Raw genomic sequence first — 24,237 nt, 5'->3', positions numbered from 1 at the left:
ACAATATCCCAAATGCAATCTGCCTAAGGCTACACTATACTATGAGAGCATTACTCAATCAACAAGCATTCATTAAATGGCTACCATGTGCATGGCACTGGAAATATAAATATAAAACATCAATAAAAATAGTCCCTTTGTCAAGAATTTTGCTAGTGACCCTCACCTTACTTGTGCTCAATATTATACTTTCATTAATATAATCTAAAGGAAGAAGCTATTTGAAAAGGGAATTCTTTGTTTTGTTTTTGTTTGTTTTCTTTGTCTATTTGGAGTTTACACTTCTGAAAGGGAATCCTTTATTCCCTTTGTCTATTTTGTTACAATAATTTAAGCACACCTACTTAGTACCTCACTAGATTGTGAAGACAGGATTAACTCTCCTTAATCTACTTTTGAATTGAATCAACAAAAGTTTGAACACCATACTTAGCACTAGGTGGAGGAAGTCTCTACCCTTTCAACTCAATCAGCCAGAAAATGAGAATTCACACTTCAGTCAGACAGGAATCTGTGAAATCTTTTGATGAGTATTCATGTCTCCAGAAGGTAAGAAGTGGTTCCCACAAACATTGCCTCCTGGGCAGTGCTGGGTAATATGGAAGCTGTGATTGGCCCTTGTGAAGAAGGGAAGGAACAAGAAGCCACTATAAAAGGCCCTGAATTTCTGGGTCTAGGGAAGTCAGTTTCAAGAAAGCAGTTGGCTTCAAGAAGGATTTGGACTTCAAGAAGGAAATCAGCTTCAAAAAGAAGACTGGCTCAAGGAAGAAAATTGGCCTCTGGAGTCTCCTTCAGCTCGAGTCATCATCTTGACCTGCCTCTTGGAGGGAACTTGGGTGAGTGGATAGCTGGCTTTTCCTTCCTGTCTTCTGGAGAGAGTTTAATTACAGTTGAAAATCAACAAGTCCTGGCTGGTGCAAGCACTGGAGCAATGTTTAGTTAGCAATAGATAAGCTAATGTCTTCTCTACCCTTTTGTATTTCTCTGCTTTCACTCTTTCCACCTCTTTTGTAAATAAAAGCTATTAAAGTCATTTCAACTTTGAGTAATAATACTTTGAATCCATGACCACCATTATTATTTATAATTTTCATATATTTTAGTCAAACCATTAAAATTTAATTCTTATAGCTATCATATCTAAATAAGAATTTTATAAAATGTCACTTTGGGACCCAAAATAATAAACACAGTTTTGTATAAAACAATAAAATTACTATAACATGAGAGTTTTTTTTAGAGTTACAAAAGTTCTGTGGCAGGATTAATTTGTGTGGAACCTCCTCAGTTCAGACTCTTGGATTAACACAATATCATTTGTTTGGAGATGTCTTTGCTACCAAATTGAGTAATTTAAATGGGTAGGAAAAACTGCTCATTTTAAAAATTCATCAAACTCTGAAAGCCCGAGTTCATTCTAAGTAACCTTGATTTAAGGCACCAAATTAAAAGAACAAAATATTTTTTCCCCTTAAAAACCAATTTAGTTTCTTTGTTCAACTATAAGATGGTATGGAATAGTGAAGAGGCTAGGTTAAACTTCAATGGTGACCACAAAGTGTTATTATTGTGAATAATGGACACATGTTATTGTGAATTTCTCTAGAAGCTAGTCACAATAACACTCTTCAGTACTGCTCAGTAACTAGGCCCTTCACTGAACTCATGAGAATGTTTCATACAGCCATGATCTAAGAATAGAAAGAGCTCAATCTTATACTATTACCTCCATCTTCGTTTATCCAGTATAGGAAAAGGTTCATGGTTCCCACTTCAGTTATCTGATGATCTTCTCCATAGAGCCAAAGAACTTGTTGACACCCATAATGTAATGCTTCATTTTGTGCAAATATGGAAGCACCATAATTGCTAATTGAAGAAAGAAAACATCAATTAGTGGAAATGATTTTCTTTCTTTATGTCCAACCTCTAAAAACCCCATAATTTCTGTTATTTTTGGTAAGCACATTCATTGTATTTATGAAGCTTAAATTTTCCAAAAATGTTTTTCATATTATCTATTCAGGTTAGATTAAAATGTCTTTACCCAGATATTCTGCTAAATACTATGAGAATCTTTTTCCATTCTTCTGCCTTTGTCCTCCTCACTCCCAAGAAGATAAAAATAAATGCCAATACAATTTCTCAAAACTTCATGAGATGCCTCTACAAACAAAGGGCATCTGTTTTATAATGAACTCGAACCTTTAGGGCAGGCCAGAATTTAGGGATTCTGGCATGCAAGGCAAACACCATCAGCAACCTTAGCCTCATCACCATTGATTTATGTGTAGCCTTAATGTTTTTGCAAAGCACTTTACATCCATTGTCTCATTTGAGCCCTGAAACAGGATGAAATAGGTCCTATTATTATCATCCCAATTTTTACAGATGAGGAAGCTAAGGCTAAGAGAATATAAATGACTTGCCTACAATCACAAAGCTAGTAAATGACAAGAGGTTGAAAGCAAAGAATATAAAGGAATGTGAAAGTTAATGTCATATTTCTGGGAAGAGGCTTTAGGAGCATATTTTTTTTAAGTTCAAAGGCCCTCCATCAAAATGGGTTAGCCCAGGACGTATAAAGTCATTATTCTGAGGATCAAGTTCGCTGTAAGTTACATTAGGGCTAAGGAATACTGCAACTTTCCTTAATGTATGCAGAAGAGTAACTAGACAAAAACAAGGTTTTTGAGTGATCAACAACATACACGCATTTCATTCAATTTGAAAGATAGTGAGGAGCTAATAAGATCTCCTTAAAGTACATGTATAATCACAAAATATACAGTTATTAGTTTGCATAAATATTTTTAGACAATACAATGTTAGGCTTGTTTCCTTTCAGGATTGCAGTTCTTCAGACTTCCTGGATAGACAAAAGTGAGTATTTCTTTAATTTGTATAAAAAGAGAGGAAATTTCTCATGTCATCTTTGCTACATTGAAAAAACATTATAAAGGTGTTTCACTGTGTGAGACCCACTGCCCAGGAAATTATTATTTAACATTTATAGAGTGTTGAGAGGCACTCTACAGGGTATAATAAAAAAAAGCTTTCTTGATGTCAGGAAACACCCTCTGAAAAACCCAAAATCATCTACTTCTCTAACATATTTTGAAAGGTGTTTTATTATATTTCTTATTGAATCCCATAGATTTAGTTCATGGTGGGCTGAGGACCTTAGCTCAGCTATTTTGCTCAAGTTCCCTTTCAGATGCTCTTTGTTGTTTATAAGGTCATTAACACATTTTTGATCCCTTTTATGTATTTTGTACACTTTTAGAATAACATATCACTTTGAGGGGAAAGAGTTCAAGAAGCTAATTGAAAATTGCCTGAGTAGAGCAATTAAAATTGAATTCCATGCAGAATTGGAGGGGTGAAGGAACTATATAGTCTACCATTAAAAACTGAGTCAACTTCATTGAGGGGAAAAAATTGATTTCTTCTCTACCTTGAAATGTATACAACTGATCCTTTGCTATTATCCTAAAAGCAGAGGTGAGCATCTGATAATTCTTTCCAATAATATAATAATATTTTGAAGAATGACTCACATTTTCAAAAGATGGGAAAAAATTTTTTTTCAAAAGAAAGCAAAGCTATATATAGTCACATAAAAATGCTCTAAATCATTGTTGAATAGAGAAATGCAAATTTAAACAACTCTGAGGTACCATCTAATGCCTATAAGATTGGCTAAAATTCAAAGGGAAAAATGATAAATATTGGAGGAGATGTGGAAAAATTGAGATACTAATATACTATTAGAAGAATTGTGAACTGATACAACCATTTAGGAGAATAATTTAGAACTATGCCCAAAAAGTTATAAAACTGTATATATCAGTTGACTAAGCAATATCTCTATTAGGTCTATATCCCAACATGATTAGGAAAAAAGGAAAAAAACTTAAATGTTCTTAAATATTTATAGAAGTGTTCTCTGTGATGGCAAAGAACTGGAAAATAAGATGATATCAATCAATTGGGAAATGACTGAATAAGGTCTGGTATAATGATTATGATGAAAAGCTAACATGCTATAAATGACAAGTAGGTTGGCTTTTTAAATGCTTCAGCCAGAAAAATGTTTTGTTCCATATGCTAATGACCCAAAATAATTTAATGCAGATATAAAATAATCCAGGTTAAAGTTCTTAGGAATAAAAATGCCAATAAAAGAAATCTAATTAACCCCCTTTTCATTTTTGGTATTTCTAGTAACATATTTGAGGAATTTGTGAGTTCTAATTTTTCCTTCCCAAAATAAGAGACAAGGATATTATTTTGGCTTTTCATACTCATCTCAGAATTTTTCCAAACCTTATTAAGAGTTACTTTCTATTTGCTCTAGGACATGGTATTCCATTGTTTTAAGTCTTAAGATAATCTGACCACCCCCAGATAAAAATTTTTGTACTTTTCAAACAGTATGATTAACTTTAAAATGCGAGTAGGGTGAATATGGAAATATTTATTACATGATTATCCTCAGGGTAGGAAAGAATGAGTAAACAGAGGGAAAAAAAAAGAAAGTTCAAGTCTCCTTTAAAAAATTGGCTTGGGACAGCTAGGTAACATCAGAGCAGTCCACTGATAACTCTCAATTTAGCTAAATGGAAAAGTATATACACTAGGGAGAAAAGAAGGTTCTCAAAAGTTATTCCATTTCTATCCAGATTTCCTTTCTTTTTAAAGGGAGGAAACAACTGCTGAGGGATACTACTGATGTGAATGAAAGAATAGAAGGACTGATAAGATTTCCAAAACCTTTACTTGTCACAAGCAAATAAAGGGAGGAGCCAGTTCTGAATGTCTCATTTTCACATATCCAGAAATGCCCACATGGTTCCATTCACCCAGAATTTCAGGAATCTGAGACTTCTTTTAGTTCCTAGCATAATATTACTCTTATTTCCTTCCCAGGTGCTCCTGAGATGGATGTGTGATATGCATTCATATTTCAGGATCAATAATGAAAGTCTCATCAGATTAGCCCCATTCACTTAAGACTGAGGAGTAGGAGAGCCATGGAAACAAAAAACAGCTAAAATGACTAAGGAATTTCCAAATGCAACCACAGAAATCCAAAAGAATTTTACCAATATTTGTGTGCAATCCTTATATAATTCATAAACACTTATGATAGGTACAAAAAAGTTTCTGGAATCTGCATAACCTGAATGGGTGCATTTGTAAAACACTCAGGTCTTTTTGTCCTCCTGAGGATAAAGCAGTGTATATATACCACAGGGAAGTCTAAAGACCTGCCAGAGTTCACAACTTCTCAAACAACACATATAAAGTTCTTTGCAAATCTTAAAGTTCTATATGAATGTTTACCTGTCATCATCAGTATTTTAGGGCTCTGTGGCATGTTCCAAGACAAAGAGGATTCCAGTTATCTATGTGCAGATTTGCTTATACCATCAATGGAACTTTCATTTTAACATCAACAAACTATATCTAGGTAAGTTTCCTCTGAGGCATTTAGGGTAAAGTGGAGAGAGTGCTAGGTTCAAATTCCTCCTCTGATGTTTACTAGCAGTAAGACCCTGGGCAATTCATTTAACCACTATATGCCTAAGACAATTCTATGGCCTCAAGGCATCCATTTTCAAACTCCCAACCAAATGTACTTCTGAAATGGTTGGATATTTTTCAAATCTTTCTATAATCAGCTATTTTGTTCTCTCTCCATCTTTAAATTATTTTGCATTTATTTACCTATGCACATATTGTATCCCTCACAAGAATGAAAAATCCTTGGTAGAAAAGACTTTGATTTTTGTCCTTTTATCTCCAGTATCCATGGACAAATTCTAGTACTTTTTTAAAAAGCTGAGCTGTGATTGATTTAATTGGTATTTGGTAAGGAATTTCCATCTCCCAATGGAGAACAGATCTTCAAATTTACAGTCTTAGAAAACAGCCAGTAATACTGAGGGGTTAAGAGACTTGTTGAGCATTATATAGCTAATAAGTCATTAGCAATACCTGAACTCAGGTCTCCTTGACTGAGGCTAGGTCTCTATCTCCTGTGGCATGCAGTCTATCTTGTCTGGCACACAGTAGGTAATTAATGCTTACTGAATTGAATTATCAGAGATGTCTGGCTGAGCCAAAGAAGGGCTATCCTTCAGCCAGTTGGCACTAGGTATGATTATATTCGGTGACAATGAAGACAGCATGTCAACGAAGCAGGCACTTTCCCCAGACATGACTCCTAAAATACTAGGGCCAGCTTGGAGCTTCAGCCCCAAACACCAGATGGTCTCTTCTCTCAACCCATCTAATTGCTATGGCAAAATAGAACAGACATATGGCAGTGGCTAATTCAATCTCTAATTTTAGTGATTCAAAAAAAGTTCTGATGTATATCATTTACAATTGTCCTCCCATTCCAACAACTTGCACAATTTGTCATTAAAGCATCGTAGTCAATTTAAAACACTAAAAACTACAGAAAGTATGAGTATTCCCCTGGAGTGAAGTAAGATAAATCAATAGTCATGCAAGATTCTTTCATATCATGTAGTAATCTTAATTTCTTCTTACCCTCCTATTTTGTAGTCCCCAGTTCCACCCTTCCAGGCTCTTACGTACTTCGGATTGGCCCACAGAGATACTGGATTAAAGCTTCCACTTGCAAAGTAAGGTCCCACAGGACACAGAATTACAAAAAGAAGGGCTTTGGTTGGCTTCTTTACTCCAAGAGAAGGCTTTCATAAAGAAAAAAAATACAAAAAGGAGGGATTTAGCTGAACTTCATTTCAAGATTAAAAACCAAATTCTTTACCTGTACTTCGAAAACAGGCCATCCATCAACAGATTATTATCATTATTATAGCATGTTGGATTATACACAGCATAGTCAATCTTATTAACAAAGAAAGATTTGACAGAAAGATTTTAAACTGATATAAAACTTCTTTGTAGGATTTCAAGTATATGTAAATACATTTTGTTACTATCTGCTAAAATTTTGTAATGATTAAAATTTTCTGGAGACTGTATCTTAATTTTATAATCATTATTTATCAAATAGGAAAAGATGGGCCAGAGAAAGAGAAGCACAAGCTTCTTGGCTAGCTAGATCTTCCAACCAATAATCCAGCCCAGAGCCAGATTGAATGCCCTCCTTAGTCTGTGGTTCCAGGAAAAAGCATCAAATAAATTGACACCTGTCAATTTATGCTCTTCATAAAATCCCTTTCCAGAGGATTTCTAATTGGAGGACTCAGACATCAATCAGGACAAGAGGCAGGTCTTCAAGTTGCTCAGAATTTAGAATGACTATACAGGCACACTTGTTCCCTCATGCATCTGCCTAGGTCATTTAATTACTTTACTATCCAAGAGACTTCTTGTTTACAGATAAAACAAGGAGCTGATCTCAACCCTGCCAGATGGAACCAATGACAAAAGAGGTAGAAAAATGGAGGAGTTGACCACCCATGGCCTCCAGAAGGGACAATTTAGGTTTCTGCCCTAAAATCAAACCAAGCTTTGAAAATTGTTTTAGGGGTAAAAAAGGAGTTAAATTTATATTAATTTCCCACTCTTTAAAGGTATGAGGTGGAAAAATATAGGCAAATTTTCATTGTGTAGGGCCAAATATACTGTTTACTTCTACTTAGAGCTACAGGTTCACATTCACATGTCTAGTCAAAGTGTGGGATTCAAACACTAAATGCTCAACACACTACTATACATCTGCCACAGATTTCCAGACATCACAGGGTCAGTATTTCTACAGAATTTAAGTACTAGATAAAAAAAAAATGTGTCTTCAAAGGAAGAAATGGAGACAAAGCAAATGACACATTAAACAGTACACTAATCTGAAAAGGAGGTCCACAGGCTCACCAGATTGCCAAAGACTCGTCATACAAACATAAAAACAATCATACAAACACACACACACAAAACGCATTCTATACATACAACACATATATTATTCCATTAGATATTAGTGGCTATTTCCCTCATTAATGTGAAACAATTACAAAATAACACAAACCATGGAAAAAATCTCTGGAATAAAGTAGCTTTTTAAAAAGTAATGAGGAGGAGGATTTCAAGGTTAAGATGGCTACAGAGTAGAAGCAGCTCCCTTAACCTCTACTAACCCACACAGATAGGACTTCCCAAGAGGACATAAAAACCAAATCCAGATGAATGAAGGGAACCCACAACAGGGCACAGCACTGAAGGTACATGGCAATGGGGCATTTCCATGATAGAAGGGGGTGAAATAGCTCTCACTATTTCTGAGCTGAGCAAACACCCCCCAACAACACTACAATGCTAAAGGTAGTGCACAAGAGTTAGACCAAGTTTGGGGCATTAAGTATTTGACAGCTTACCTGGGATCACCAGGGCCTGCTACTGAGAGCAGCAAGACTTAAGACTCCAAATGGCTAAAGAACACAGACTTTGAACACAGAACTTGAGCTCAGGCGTGGAATTTGAGCACAGGCGTGGACACAGACCTTGGGTAGGGACCCAGTGCAGAGGGGTGCATGACTGTGAAAGCAGCACCCGGAGACTTAAAGGAGCTTCAGGCAGAGGAGCAAGCAAGGGAACCACCAGGAGGCTTGACTCTGAGAACAGCTAGACTTGAGACCTCAGGAGCCTAAAAAACACAGACCAACTGTGGCCAGGAGGATAAAGCTGAGAGGGTAAACAGCTCTGTGACTCAGGCAAAAACTGATCCATAGCTCGATAGGCAGAGAACCTGCCTGCCTCACCCAGACTTCTGACTGAGAAATAAATAATAATAATGGCAAGCCATGCACAAGAACCTACAAAGAGAAAGATCAAGATGAAAACTTTAACATTCCACAATTTTTACACAGAAAAAAATTCAGACAACAGAGCAAACAGCAGAGGAGAACAAACAAGTAATCACATCCAAACCATCCCAAAAAAATGAAAATTGGTCACAAGCTCTTGAAGAGTTTAAATCTGGGATCATGAGAAAGATGGAAGAGATTTGGTGAGAGAAGTGGGAAATAGCTCAAAAGGAAATTAACAGATTAAAAGACAGAAATTCCCAATTGGAGAAAGATGACGCAAAATCAAAAGAATTGACAAGCAAATTGGAAACCAAAATTAAACAGCTGCAAAAGAGGATAGACAAAATCAAAAAGAAAAATGAAAAGATTACTCAGAAAAAGTCTCTAAAGACCAGAATTGGACAAATAGAAGCCAATGATCTCTCAAGACAGCAAGAACAAATAAAGCAAAGTCAAAAGACTGAGAAAATAGAAGGAAACATGAAATATCTCACTGAGAAACTGACAGATCAAGAAAACAGGTCTAGAAGAGACAATCTGAGAATCATTGATCTTCCTGTAAAAGGAGAAATTAATAAAAATTTAGACTCCATACTACCGGAAATTATCCAACAAAACCATCCTGATGTTCTTCAACAAGAGGGCAATATAGACATTGAAAGGATCCATAGATCACCCTCTACACTAAACTCTGAAAAGACAACCTCCAGGAATATAATAGCCAAATTCAAGAGCTTCCAAGTAAAAGAAAAAAAATTTTACAAGAAGCCAGAAAGAGACAATTCAGATATCAAGGAGTACCAATCAGGATCACAAAGGATCTGGCAGCCTCCACACTAAAAGACCACAATGCTTGGAATATGATATTCAGAAAGGCAAGAGAACTGGGTCTACAAACAAAGGTTACCTATCCATCAAAACTGACTATATACTTCCAGGGGAAAGTATGGGCATTCAACAAGATAGAAGATTTCCAAGTATTTGCACAGAAAAGACCAGGACTAAATGGAAAGTTCAATATCCAACCACAAAAACCAAGAGAAACATGAAAAGGTAAATAAGAAACAGATGGGAAAGAAAGAAAAATTTTATTTTCAAATTTGCCTCTTTAAAGGCTTCAATAAGATCAAATTATTTTTATTCCTATAAGGAGAAATGTGATATGTAATCTTCAAAAACTATATTTACTGGGGGCAGCTGGGTAGCTCAGTGGAGTGAGAGTCAGGCCTAGAGACAGGAGGTCCTAGATTCAAACCCGGCCTCAGCCACTTCCCAGCTGTGTGACCCTGGGCAGGTCACTTGACCCCCATTGCCCACCCTTACCACTCCTCCACCTATGAGACAATAAAGTACAAGGGTTTAAAAAAATATATATTTACTATTATAGTAATTAGAAGAATTATTCATAGGGAGAGGCTGGAGTCTAAGATGATGCAGAGAAAAAAAGAGGGGGGGAGGAATAGATGGTACCAAGAGAAACTTGAATGAATAAGAAAAATAGGATATTCTATACCACACAAAGAAGGCAAGGGAAGGGGAAGGGATGAATACTATTATAAGAAGGAGAGGAAGAGAGCAGTAATAGGTAATATTTAAACCTTACTCTCAGCAAAATTAACCCTGAGAAGGAAGAACAGCTATATCCATTGGGATATAGAATTCAATCTAACCCTACTAAGAAAGTCAGAAGAGATAAACCAAGGGAAACAGGGGAGTGGGGAGGTCAAAAAAGAGAGGGGAAGAGAGAGGGGGAGGGAATTCATTAGGCCTCAAAAAATAAAAAGAGGGGAATAATAAGCGAGGGGATGGAAAGGGAAGTTAATCAAGGGAGGGGACAAGGGAGACTGGTTTAAAACAAACCACCAGTTTAAAAGGAAATAGTGTAAGAAGAAAGAGTAGAACTAGGAGAGGATACCCAAATGGTGGGGAATACACAACTGATAATTATAACTCTGCATGTGAATGGGATGAACTCCCCCATAAAACGGAAGAAAATAGAGTGGATTAGAAACCAAAATCCTACCATATGGTGTCTACAAGAAACACATGAGGTGGGTGGACATACACAGGTTTAAGGTCAATGGCTGGAGCAGAATCTTTTGGGTTTCAAATGAGAAAAAGAAGACAGGAATAGCAATCATGATTTCTGACAAAGCCAAAGTAAAAATAGATCTGATTAAAAGAGACAGGGAAGGTAATTACATCCTGATAAAAGGCAGTATAGACAATGAGGAAATAACAGAACTCAACATGTATGCACCAAATGGTATAGCATCCAGATTCCTAAAGGAGAAACTGGCAGAGCTCAAGAAGGAAATAGATTGTAAAACTATACTAGTGGGAGATCTAAATATTCTTATTTCAGATCTAGATGAATCAAACCAAAAATAAATAAGAAAGAGATAAGAGAGATGAATGAAATCCTAGAAAAAATAGATTTAATAGACATGTGGAGAAAAAAAACAGGGACAAAACGGAAAAGAAATTGAATAAGCCATCAAAGAACTCCCTCAGAAAAAATCCCCAGGACCAAATGGATTCACAAGGGAATTCTATCAAACATTCAAAGAACAACTAATTCCAATACTATACAAACTATTTGATATAATAAGCAAAGAAGGAGTTCTAACAAATTCCTTTCACAATACAAATACAGTACTGATCCCAAAGCCAGGTAGAGCAAAAACAGAGAAAGAAAACTACAGACCAATCTCCTTCATGAACATAGATGCAAAAATCTTAAACAGAATACTAGCAAAAAGACTCCAGCAAGTGATCACGAGGGTTATTCATTATGATCAGGTGGGATTTATACCAGGAATGCAAGAATGGTTCAACATTAGGAAAACCATCCACTATATCAAGCTCACAAACAAAAATCACATGATTATCTCAATAGATGCTGAAAAATACTTTGACAAAATACAACACCCATTCCTATTGAAAATACTAGAAAGTATAGAAATAGAAGGACCTTTCCTAAAAATAATAAACAGTATATATCTAAAACCATCAACAATCATCATATGTAATGGGAATAAATTAGAAGCCTTCCCAATAAGATCAGGAGTGAAACAAGATTGCCCATTATCACCTCTATTATTTAACATTGTACTAGAAATACTAGCAGTAGCAATTAGAGAAGAAAAAGAAATTGAAGGTATTAAAATAGGCAATGAGGAGACTAAGCTATCACTCTTTGCAGATGATATGATGGTGTACTTAAAAAAATCCTAGAGAATCAACTAAAAAGCTAGTAGAAATAATCAACAACTTTTAACAAAGTTGCAAGATACAAAATAAATGCACATAATCATCAGCATTTCCAGATATTTCCAACACATCACAGCAGCAAGAGGTAGAAAGGAAACACATTTAAATCACCCCCAAACAATATAAGATACTTAGGAATCTATCTACCAAGAAACACGGGAATTATACAAACACAACTACAAAACACTTTCCAAATAATTAAAACTAGATCTAAAGAAATGGAAAAAATTGATTGCTCATGGGTAGGATGAGCCTACCCATGGGAGAATGGGAGAATGACCATTCACCCAAATTAATTTACCTATTTAGTGCCATACCTATCGAACTACCTAAAAACTTTTTTACTGAATTAGAAAAAACTATAACAAAGTTCATTCGGAAGAACAAAAGATCAAGAATATCAAGGGAAATAATGGGGAAAAAAGTGAAGGAAGGTGGCATACCAGTACAGGTATTAAACTATACTATAAATCAGCAGTCATCAAAATGATATGGTACTGGCTAAGAGACAGAAGGGAGGATCAGTGGAATAGACTTGGGGTAAGTGATATCAACAAGGTAGTCTATGATAAACCCAAAGAGCCAACTTTTGGGACAAAAATCCACTATATGACAAAAACTACTGTGAAAATTGGAAAATAATATGGGAGAGATTAGGTTTAGATCAACATCTTACACCCTACACCAAGATAAATTCAGAATGGGTGAATGACTTGAATATAAAGAAGGAAACTGTAAGTTAATTAAGTCAACACAGAATAGCATACTTGTCAGATCTATGGGAAAGGGAAACTTTTAAAACAAAGCAAGAGTTAGAAAAAAAATTACAAAATATAAAATAAATAATTTTGATTATATTAATTAAAAAGTTTTTGTATAAACAAAAAAAATGCAACCAAAATCAGATGGGAAACAACAAACTGGGGGAAAAAATCTTTATAACAAAAAACTCTGACAGAGGTCTAATTACTCAAATATATAAGCAACTAAATCAACTATATAAAAAAATCAAGCCATTCCCCAATTGACAAATGGGCAATGGACATGAATAGGCAATTTTCCCATAAAGAAATCACAACTGTCAATAAGCATATGAGAAAGTGTTCTAAAACTCTAATAATTAGAGAAATGCAAATCAAAACAACTTAGATGTACCACCTCACACCTAGCAGATTGGCTAAAATGATAGCAGGTGAGAGTAATGAATGTTGGAGCGAATGTGGCAAAATTGGGATATTAATGCATTGCTGGTGGAGTTGTGAACTGATCCAACCACTCTGGAAGGCAATTTGGAACTATGCCCAAATTGCTCTAAAAGACAACCTGCCCTTCAATCCAGTTATAGCATTGCTGGGTTTGTACCCCAAAGAAATCATAGATAAAAAGACTTGTACAAAAATATTTATAGCCGCGCTTTTTGTGGTGGCAAAAAACTGGAAAAAGAGGGTATGCCCTTTAATTGGGGAATGGTTGGACAAATTGTGGTATACTACTGTGCCCAAAGGAATAGTAAATTGGAGGAATTCCATATGAACTGGAAAGACCTCCAGAAATTGATGCAGAGTGGAAGGAGCAGGGCCAGAAGAACATTGTACACAGAGACTGATACATTGTGGTAAAATCTAATGTAATGGATTTCTGTACTAGCAGCAATGCGATAACCCAGGAAAATTCTGAGGGATTTATGGAAAATAATGCTACCCACATTCAGAGGAAGAACTATAGGAGTGGAAACACAGAAGAAAAACAACTGCTTGGCTATGGAAGGGGGTTTACAGGGGAGTAAAAGGGAAAGTGGAAACATGAATCATGGAGCCATGGAAAATGTTTCTAAAAAAATAAAATATTTAAATTAAAAAAGTAATGAGGTGCCGGCTGCTACTTGGGGAAGAAAATGGAGTGACTAAAACACAAATTGTAGTAGAACACATTATAGGGGAACGATCTAAGGTAACTATAATAAAATTGTCAGTGAAACTAAAAATAAAGTATTTACTCAAAGGGGAATGTTCGTGCTTCATTAATATTTAGAGAAAATTTAGAGATTCTAGGCTATGAGGAGTTATAATTATTGCCTGGATAATAATTTCCCTATCTATGGTTTAAACCCGGGTTCATATCCCATCTTTGCTACTTAATCTCTATGTTGCCATGGGTGAATGTCTTAGCCTATCTGAGTAACGAGGTAGCACAGTAAATAGAGCATTGGGCCTGGAGTCAGGACTAACCCATTTCAAATCCTCAGACCTATTATTTATATGAGCATGTCATTCAATTTTGTGCCTACCTCAGATTCCTGATACGTAAAATGAGGCTTAAAAATGCATTAACTTCTCGGCGTTATTATGAGGATAAAATGAGATAATATTTTAAATGTGTTCTCCTAACCTTAAAGAGCTATATATAAATGCTGAGTTTTATTATTTTCTGAGCCTCAACTCTTCCCATATCTGTAAAATGAAAGGGGTTGAACTAGATGGCCTCTAAGACTTATCTATCTCTGAGGCTTTATAAGACTCAGTTTATAAACTGTTATATGAATAACTGATTTAACTGCTGATTATTTGAAACTATCAAGTTTTCTTGATAAAATGTTTTGTTGATTTAGATATAGAGATGTGACCACTTTTCTCTATATGTATGTGCTTTACATGTAACAGAACATCGAAAAAATGGGAATTACTAGCACTTGAAATTCTTTTCTAAGGTAAACTTCATTCCTAATAATTATTATCTGCTATATGCACATTAAATTTTCTTAATTAGCTTGCCAGATGTTTGAATTCTTTAAATTCAAGATCTAAAAAAACAACAACAATGTCCACTAGATGGTAGTAGGGAGAACATGAAAAGTATTATTTAAGTGAAAAATTCTATATACTGAAAATCCAAGCAGAAGTAACAACAGCTACAAAATAATAATTCATTTGGTACTCTAAAGTTTGCAGATGAATCAGATAAAATAAGTGTTGCCTTGTTAAGCAGGTAATATAAGCATTATTATCCTTATCTTATAGATAATAATAATAGCTAATATTTATATAGTGATTTCTATATGCCAGGAACTCTGCTAAGTGCTTTACAGTTACTATTTCATTTGATTCCCACAACAAGTTAGGTGTTACTTTTATCTCCATTTTACAACAGAGAAAACTGAGGCAGAGATAAAGTGATTTATCCAGGGTCATGTAGCTAGTAAGTGTCTGAGCTTGGATTTGAACTCAGGTCTTTCTGATTCCAGACCCAACCGTCTATCCACTGTATTATCTAGCAGTGGATAGAGGAACTAAGAAACCTGAGGGGTAAAGTACTTTAGCCATGGTCACCTGGCAAGTATCTGAAGCAGGATTCAAATTCAGGACTTCTGATGTGAAGTCCAGTAATATATGCAATGTATTGTGAGTTTTTTTAAATAATCCTAGAAGCAAATAAATAATTAAATGACTAGCCATGTGATCCTGGGCAAGTCATAGAATCCTATTTATCTCAGTTTCCTCAGCTGTCCAATGAGCTACAGAAAGAAATGGCAAACCACTTCTGTATCTTTGCCAAGAAAACCCCAAATGGGGTCACAAAGAGTTGAACACAACTGAACAACAAGAAATCATTGCCATGTGTCCATTTTTATTAAAAAGTTTTCTTCACCCTTTCCTTCTACTGTCATTATTACACAATTAAGTTTCCTTCAACCCTACCTGGCTTATGTGATTTCTGAAAAGTAAGACTGAGTTTCTGCACTCATAGCAAGTTATTAATTTCCAATGCACCTGACAAGCTTTAATCATATTTTATTTGACATGCAACTCTGGAGAGACCTAGCGTGACATCAAGAAAGCTCAGGGAACATGGACTGATGCTCAAATTTGACTTTTCCTTTCCCCATAAATTCCCTTTTTTTGTTGTTTTAAAATTGAGTGAAAATTATAAAATCATCAACAACTAAAATCTCAATTCTGAGACTCAAATATATGGATCAAAATGTTAAGTGGGCCCATTTTTAGAGTGGCCACTAGCTCAAATTACATCATAAACACAAGAGCATGGAATGAATCACAATCACGTGGTTAATTTTGAATGTCTTCCCACTTATCCCAGTATGAGAGATGAAAAGCAGAGCTTCCAGTAAGCAAATGAAGGATTGTTCTACTTTCAGGAGTTGTAAGGGAAGGCGGGCAATGTTTGACTTTAACCCCAGAGCTAAGTAATTGTTTTATTTCTCTACAAACTTAGAAAAGAGTTCCAACAAACTTCTCATATTGACCTCATTCTAAGTCTTTAAGTTACCTAAAGCACAGATAATGCAGTAATCAGATCTAAAACTGGAAGTAATCTTAAAGCATCTTTTATAGCCTTCCCAGTTTTACTCGGTTGCTGGCACCAGCAATCTCACTAGGAAAAGAAACTATAGATTGCACTCTCCAGACTCAAGACAACTTACTCTATCACCCAAATGGCCCCAGTTCTTACAGATTCCTTTAGTTGATATCTTCTGCTATAGGGGTTCCAGGCAAAAAAATCAGTACCATTAGGTGTTACAACCTTAACTTACAGGTCTCCACAGTTTGATCTAACTATACCTCAGTTTGCTAGGGGTACAAAGTGCCTCCTCCCCAACCTGATTCAAAGATTTTACTGTCTTCCCCACTAAGGTGAGCTCAAATAGTCTCTTATGGAAAACTTGCTAAAGGAATGGAAATACTTGAACAGTAGACACCACAGAGGTACATACACATAGGAAAAAATCATTTCAATAATCTACTGCTATATAAATATAAAAACTGTTATCTATTGATGGAATACTAAGGTGATTCTATCCTTCAAATTATGAACTGGGATCAAGAAATAAAAGTCTGATATAAGAAAAAATAAAAATTTGTACATACACAACACACACACCAAACAAGCACACATATCATACCTCAGTTCCAATAAGGGTAGGGCGAACATACAGGCTGGCTGATGTTGAGTGTGGAACCCATTCCTGTTCCAATTTCACAAGTTCTTTTATACACTTTAAAAGTTCTTCCTTGTCAAATTCCTAAAAGTTTGGGAAACCAAATAAATTCACAAGGAAAAAGATCAAGAGTTTTCTCACAGTCAATTGAACAAGGCTTTATTAAACCTTTGTGTGTAGTAGGCATCAAGCTAAATACTGAAGATAAAAGACAAAACAACAACCAGAAACGCTCCCTGCTAATATAAGAAGCTTTCATTCTACTAGGTGAAAACAATGTGTACATATAAGAATATTACAAAGATAGACACAAAGTAACTGGGGAGAGGAACAGTGGTTAGTAGTAACAGATTTGAGAAGAAATCTGGACTGCAAGAGCACACTCCTGATGACAAGAAATGATATGAAATAATACCTTGTATATACATAACACTTTAGAAACTACTTTCTTTGAAACAACTCTGTAAAATAGGTAATAAAATTATCATTATTCCCATTTTACCACTGTGGTACAGAGGCGCAAAGAAGTTGTGTTTTACTCACAATAACATGGCTAGTATGTGAGTTCAAACTTCTAATCCATGATTCTTCCCAGCAGTTATCCACTTTTTGTGTGTCATGAACCTCTTGGGTATTTGGTAAAGTCTATGGAATCCCCTCTAAGAATAATGTTTTTAAATGCATACAATAAAACAGACAATTGCAAATGAAGTCAATTATATTGCTATTATAAAAATATTAAAACGAAAAAAAGTTCATGGTGCTAGGTTAAGAATCCCTTTGCCTGCCTTAGGCCAACCTGGCTCCTAAACAAAAGGGAAATGAAATGTAAAAGCCCTAAACCAAATATATTTACATGTTCTATTCTTTTGCTCTTTAAACTCATCAAAAGTTGACTCTTTCCAATTCTCAAAAGTACTGCTTAGTACAGTCATCATAACCTGGAATAGAACCCCCACTGAGTCAACTCAGATGTATGCTATTACCTTCCAGATTCCAAGATGACAGTTGCCTTGTGGCAGCATAATTTCCCTTTTGTGGGGGAGCTTCAAGCTTTTATAAGTCCTGCTTTAACAAAGTAATGATTTCTGTTACGCAAACAAGCCTAAAAAGATGTACATTCTACAAAATGGAGCTTTAAGGCATTTTGAGTAGAAGACAAAGGAAGAACTAGAACATGCTGTAGATAAGTCAAACAGAATTCCTGCACAGTAGGGAGATCATTTATGCACTAAATGTGCATGCTGCGATGGCCATACCACTTCAAAAAATTAAGGAACTGAGGCAGAAACTTGGAATAGAGCTCTCTGACTCCACCTTGGACTGCCAGATTTCACAGGCAGATTTTCAAAGATGCAAGGTTAGAAGAAACAAAATTAGTGGCATCATAAAACAAACAAGTTTGAGGTTTCACCAAGGAAAAATAAAGTTAACAAGCTTATTTCCTTCACTTTCTTGATTCTTAACCCTTTAAAGTCCCACCTTAGAAGAACATATGATTTTACTCCTTGCAATAATCTGTTCCAATTAGAACCTGAATTTGACCTGCAATTCAGAAACATGGGATAGAAAATAGTATATTCAACTAGTAGGGAACTTTTTGTAATTCTGATATAAAAAAATAACCATTTATTGACCTACATAAGCCTTTCTGTGCCTTCCAGAAAGCTATCATTTTGTAAAAATACTCACAAATGAGAAAATTAACGCCCAACAGAAAATATGAAATAAACTGGTGTCCAGTTTAAACAAAAATATTTTATTGAATACTAATAAATGAATGTCTAATTTGAGGCTTTAGACTATATAAAATAGATTACTAATAGTTTGGTTTATAAAATCTACACTATATCAACTCTGATTCAATGATTTTGGTCTTAAAAGATTCCCTTTTCTATACTAACTTTTTTTGGTTAGCAAAGTACTTTTATTTTTTGCAGTAAATATTTTGCATTAAAATAATCATTTTCTAACATTTTACAATACATGTTCTCTCCCCCCCCCCTTATCCTTCCCCTCTGCCCAAGACAGCAGGCAATATGATGTAGGTTGTACATGCATTATCCTACAACACATATTTCCATGTTCATCATGTTGTGAAAGAAGACACATATTGCTTACTTTAGAGAAAAAGTCATGGAGGAAATAAAGTGAAGAATGGTAGCTTTGATTTGTATTCAGACTCCCTTGGTTCCTTCTATTCTATGGTAACTTGTAATCTTTTACTTGGAAAATACAAGTTTCCCCAAATAAACACTAGCAATTTAAAAGTCTGTTCCCTTGTACCTACTGCTGTTATCCCTCAAGCTCTCAGCTCATATCATGGCTTATTCCAGAAATATCATAACTTTTTACTAACATGACATTTTCCACAAATCTTAAACTATTTCCCCAAATAAACCAACCCAAATATCGTTTCCATGGATCTTAAACTATTTCTGTCTAACTCTTCTGATGTATTAGAAGACCATTAGGATGTATTCTCTTTTCTTTTTCCTTTTATTTAATACTTATTCTTACGTTCATGTTGTTTCCTTACAGTAGAATATAAACTTCTAGAGTGCAAGGACTGCTTCTTTTTCGTCTCCCTTTTGCAAAGTGCCTGGCACAATTTATTATTTGTGTATGTGTGATTTCATTACTGTAATTCTCCCTTTTGAGATTCTCTTCACCAATTCTTACTGGCAACTGCTCTACAATATTCAGAGCTCAGAGAGTAGCTCGAAGTGCTGAGAAGCTAAACAACACAGGGTCAGATGAGGCATTTAATAAATGCCTACTAAACAAAATTGATATGATAATTACTTGACACATAAATACTTTTGTAAGGATAGCAATCAACTAACCAAGAAGCATTTTGTATTAAGCTCAGAAAAGTCTAATATATATGCCAGGCATTATGCTATGTGCAGGGAATTTGAAACAAAAAGTTAAAAAAGCCCTACTCTCTAAGAGCTTACACTTTAATAGGCAGTAAGTTATATATCTGCCTACAAAGAATAACATTGAATATATATAAAGAAAAGGTAGCATATGATGTCAGGAGTCCTATATAGGATTATTTTTCAATTTCAGGATACTCTCCTCAACTCCCAGGCAACCCTGATTAACAACCCACTTTAAAACAGGTGGTGACAAATTCTAGAACTAGACCAAAGGTACTATTGCCTAAACAAAGCATGAGCTTCCTGAAGTGGTTAAAGGACTTGAAGATGGTATGATATAAAGAATGTTGCCGTGGAAGCCAGAGGAATTGAGTTTGAGTCTCAGTTCTGCCACCCTTGCTAATTGTGTCATCTGGAGCAAGTCACTAAATTTGTATGGTTTCAGGATTCTCAAAAATGAAGAGATTGGACCAATTAACAGTTAGGATTCCTTTAACCTTAGAGTTGATGAGTCTAACAATTCTCTATATGGCAGCCTAGACTAAGGAATTAGGCTTTTCCTTCTAGCGGACTCTGTTTTCAAGCATGCTGCAGAAGTAATTTAATCCTGAAGGCAAATAGTAGAAGTTACTAAATGAAGTTTGCTTGTTTGGGACCAACTACACTTCAGTTTTCTCAAAAAAAAAAAAATAGAGCGGGAGCAGCTGGGTAGCTCAGTGGATTGAGAGCCAGGCCTAGAGACGGGAGGTCCTAGGTTCAAATCCAGCCTCAGACACTTCCCAGTACCCTGGGAAAGTCACTTGACCCCCATTGCCTACCCTTACCACTCTTCCACCTATAAGTCAATACACAGAAGTTAAGGGTTTAAAAAAAATTTAAAAAAAAAATAGAGCTACATTACTCAAGGGGATAGACAGAACGTACTGATAAGCCTAAGGAATTCTTAATTATATAGAATGAGTCTATTTCTCCCAATTTATGGTAAAAAAAAATCTCATTTCTCAATGTGAGGTGGAAATCCAATAGGGAAGACTTAGATGTGTTCACGACACCTTATAATGGATTCGGTTTACCAGCAAAAAATGGCTCATGATCCAATTTATCTGTCAATTGACTTTAAATTTCAATATAAACAACTTCAAATAAAGTTTCAAAATAATCTTAAGTTCCTAATATGCTTATTAGCATGAATAACAATATCCTGAAAAAGCAGTTATATTTTGAGTGGTTTTTTTTCTTTTCAATACTATAACTTAAACATAATTTAGAATTTTTCCTTTTAGATTAAACTAATTTCTCTCTTATATCCAAACACAATAGGTTAGAGTTTGAAGGAACTAAATACTTGTATTTTATATATTGGAAAAATGATGGGTATATGAGGCTGTGGCTTGTCCATGATCAGTCATATCTATTAAGTTGCTGAGCTGAGAATTAAGCTTTCACTTTTTTACTTCTGGTCTAGCCCTCTTGTCTCTCACTCTCATGTACCTACATATATATAAATGCAAAAAGTAAGAGACAAGATCTGTGCTTCACTGATACAGGGAACTGCCAAAAGAGGAAACTCCCTCCCCACTGCAGGTAACTACCTTCTCTGAAATTTAAAGTCTTAGCAAGCTGTCTAGACTACAAAGTATCTTAAAGAATCCAAAGGACACTTGACTATTGAGCATCCTTTCATTTCTCCCAATTCCCTTCTTTTCCTTATTATTCTAGACTGAAAGCAATGGTTGCTTGCCAAATCCTTTTTGCACATCTGTGTGACACTTTAGGTTGTATAGGGAGGATTTCTTTCATTTCATTTTTATTGTTGTTTGTTCCTTTTTAAACTATCTTTAAAAACCAATAGAAAACAAAAATTCTCACCGATTTTTTACAGTTAAGAAAAAATGGGAATTTTGACTATTGAAAATAGAAAGAAGGTTGCCAAGGCATTAAGAAACTAAAAGACTTAGATTTGCCTAAGGTCACAAAGAATCATGACTTTAACCCATGTTTTCCTCCCCTCAAAGACTAGATTGCTATCCATTACACCAGACTGTCTCTTATCATGCACTTACTGAATAGAATAAATTAGCCTCCTTAAAGTTTTTAACCATCACTTTGGGGGAAGAAAGCATGAAAAACAATACCCAAACTATTTAGAACCACAATTAATTTTGCTTGTTCATGACTCATTTCACCCAAATTCATAGGAATTTATTTCCAACGGTGTACTGGGAACTCCCTAAATAAAAAGGAACATAAACTGCTTAACTTACGTACAGGCAAAGTTGCCCTTATTGCAGATCGAAGCATCCTGTCCATGTTGAGGTTTGGTCGAAACAGACGTATTTTTTCATCTACTCCTCGGTATGCCTTCATTCCTTCAAATAACTAAAATTTAAAAACAATTTAAAATCTATTACCAATGATGACTAATAAAAATAGCCCCTGATGTCCAAAAGGTTGACTTCTCCAGGTTTTGTGACCTTATGTACTTAAAGTTTCTTTTGTCTTCAAAAGAGTAAGCATAATGTTAGCAAATTTTGGCCAATAAAAACTGACACAAGAAAGAAATCACTATCATTTCTATCAAATTCAAGTTCCTGTCTACAGATTTGTAGATATGATGCACTTACTCAAGTTCCTGTCTACAGATTTGTAGATATGATGCAACAAAGAACATGTATTAAGTGCCTACTGCATGCCAGATTACACTGCAAGGTAGTGAAAAGATAGAGAAGAGTAGGTCTTCACCTCAAGGAACTGAAAGGAGATCACGGAAAGAGCCTTTTAAGGACATCTAGCCCAAAACACTCACTTTGCGATAAGGCAACTGAGGCTCAGAGAAAAGTTAAATGGCCTGTCCATTATCATTGATACTAAGGATTTGAAGAAGGATTTGGTTCAAATCCTTATACTGACTCCAGGTCCAGTGTTCTGCCCACTATGTTATGCTAACTCCATCCATGAATGGGTTAATAAAGAAGAGGTAATATAATTGAAATTTTGGTATTTATTAATAGTTCCACTAAGTGAGAATAGGTTAAAATTGTTAGCCAAAATGAAAATCAGGCTTTTCATTTATATCTACTAACTCTGTTCCTTGCTGTTTCTGATATACACTACTTTACCATCTCTTTGCCTCTGCCCTTGCTGCCCAACATTCTTGAATTTTATTCTCTCTTCACCTATTTACCACTATGGCTCTCAAGTCTCTACCAGTGTGCTTCTGTTTATACACTGAGCCATTCCTAGTGATGGCATATTAGATTTTCAACATAACCATTTTCTTAACTCCCAAATAAATGGTGATATAGATAGAAAAAGATAGATCAAATATCTATCTATTCATATATATTATATCTCCCATAATAGAATGTGTCTCTCATGATTGTATTTACTTTACCAGCCAACCAAAGGATTCAATAGTTCCAACAAAAGGCATTTAATCAAATAGCACAGCAAAGGAGGTGACAAGAAGATTGCCTTGTGCACACAGGGTACACTCTTCCTAGTCATGCCACTAGTAGTACAAAAAGAAAACAGTAAACCATGAAATATTGAGGATGAGGACACACATATAAGGAACATATTGTTGTTAAGAAACATACATAAATGAGAGCCAGGCCTAGAGACAGGAGGTCCTAGGTTCAAATCCAGCCTCAGACACTTCCCAGCTGTGTGACCCTGGCCAAGTCACTTGACCCCCATTGCCTACCCTTACCACAATTCCACCTATAAGTCAATACACAGAAGTTAAGGGTTTAAAATTAAAAAAAAAAAGTTTTAAAAAAAAAAGAAACATACATAAATAAGTATATGTCAGGAATATATTTGGCCAGACCATACACATAGAGAACATATTCACACACATAAAGAACATATGTGGACAAGCAATATGGGATGCCATGGCAAATCATATCACAGATATGGTTGATATGGAATTGGTGATGTCCTCAATAATGTGATACCACTACTCTTTTTTTCCTTGGCACTGTGTCTTTAATATCCACTGACTTTGTCATTTCTGAGAACTGCTATGCTGGTGAATAATGGTAATCTCAATGGAGTTTGTAGCATCTCTCTAAGAGCTTCTGGGTTTCGTTTCTTCAGAGACACCTACTAACCAAAAGCTAGGTAGGCAGAATGCTCTCAAGCTAAGATTAAGTATTTCCTTTTGATTCCCTGACTTTCTGACCTTGAGAAGTTTCTTGTATCTCTCACTTAATCCCTTCTAGGGATTAGCCACGTCATAGTTCTCTGACAAAGGAACCCCAGAGAAGGAATGTGGAACCTGCCCTACAAAACCCCACTTCATTTCTCAGATACT

At 35.4% G+C, this 24,237-nt stretch overlaps 1 protein-coding gene across 1 annotated transcript in view; it reads right to left on the bottom strand.

Moving 5' to 3' along the window:
- BCAT1 (branched chain amino acid transaminase 1) overlaps positions 1-24,237 on the bottom strand; it is a 71,088-nt gene that overhangs the window by 22,166 nt on the left and 24,685 nt on the right. The window contains exons 4-7 of the mRNA XM_044678456.1: positions 22,188-22,298; positions 16,999-17,118; positions 6,565-6,728; positions 1,727-1,869 (exon numbers count right to left, since the gene is read on the bottom strand). Coding sequence (XP_044534391.1) covers positions 1,727-1,869; positions 6,565-6,728; positions 16,999-17,118; positions 22,188-22,298 — 538 coding nt within the window. The remainder of the gene's footprint in view (positions 1-1,726; positions 1,870-6,564; positions 6,729-16,998; positions 17,119-22,187; positions 22,299-24,237) is intronic.

This window comes from Gracilinanus agilis, chromosome 5, assembly GCF_016433145.1.
Source record: "Gracilinanus agilis isolate LMUSP501 chromosome 5, AgileGrace, whole genome shotgun sequence".
NCBI classification, from domain to species: Eukaryota; Metazoa; Chordata; class Mammalia; order Didelphimorphia; family Didelphidae; genus Gracilinanus; species Gracilinanus agilis.
Note: the sequence above shows the minus strand (reverse complement) of the source record. Positions and strands in the feature narration are given on the sequence as shown.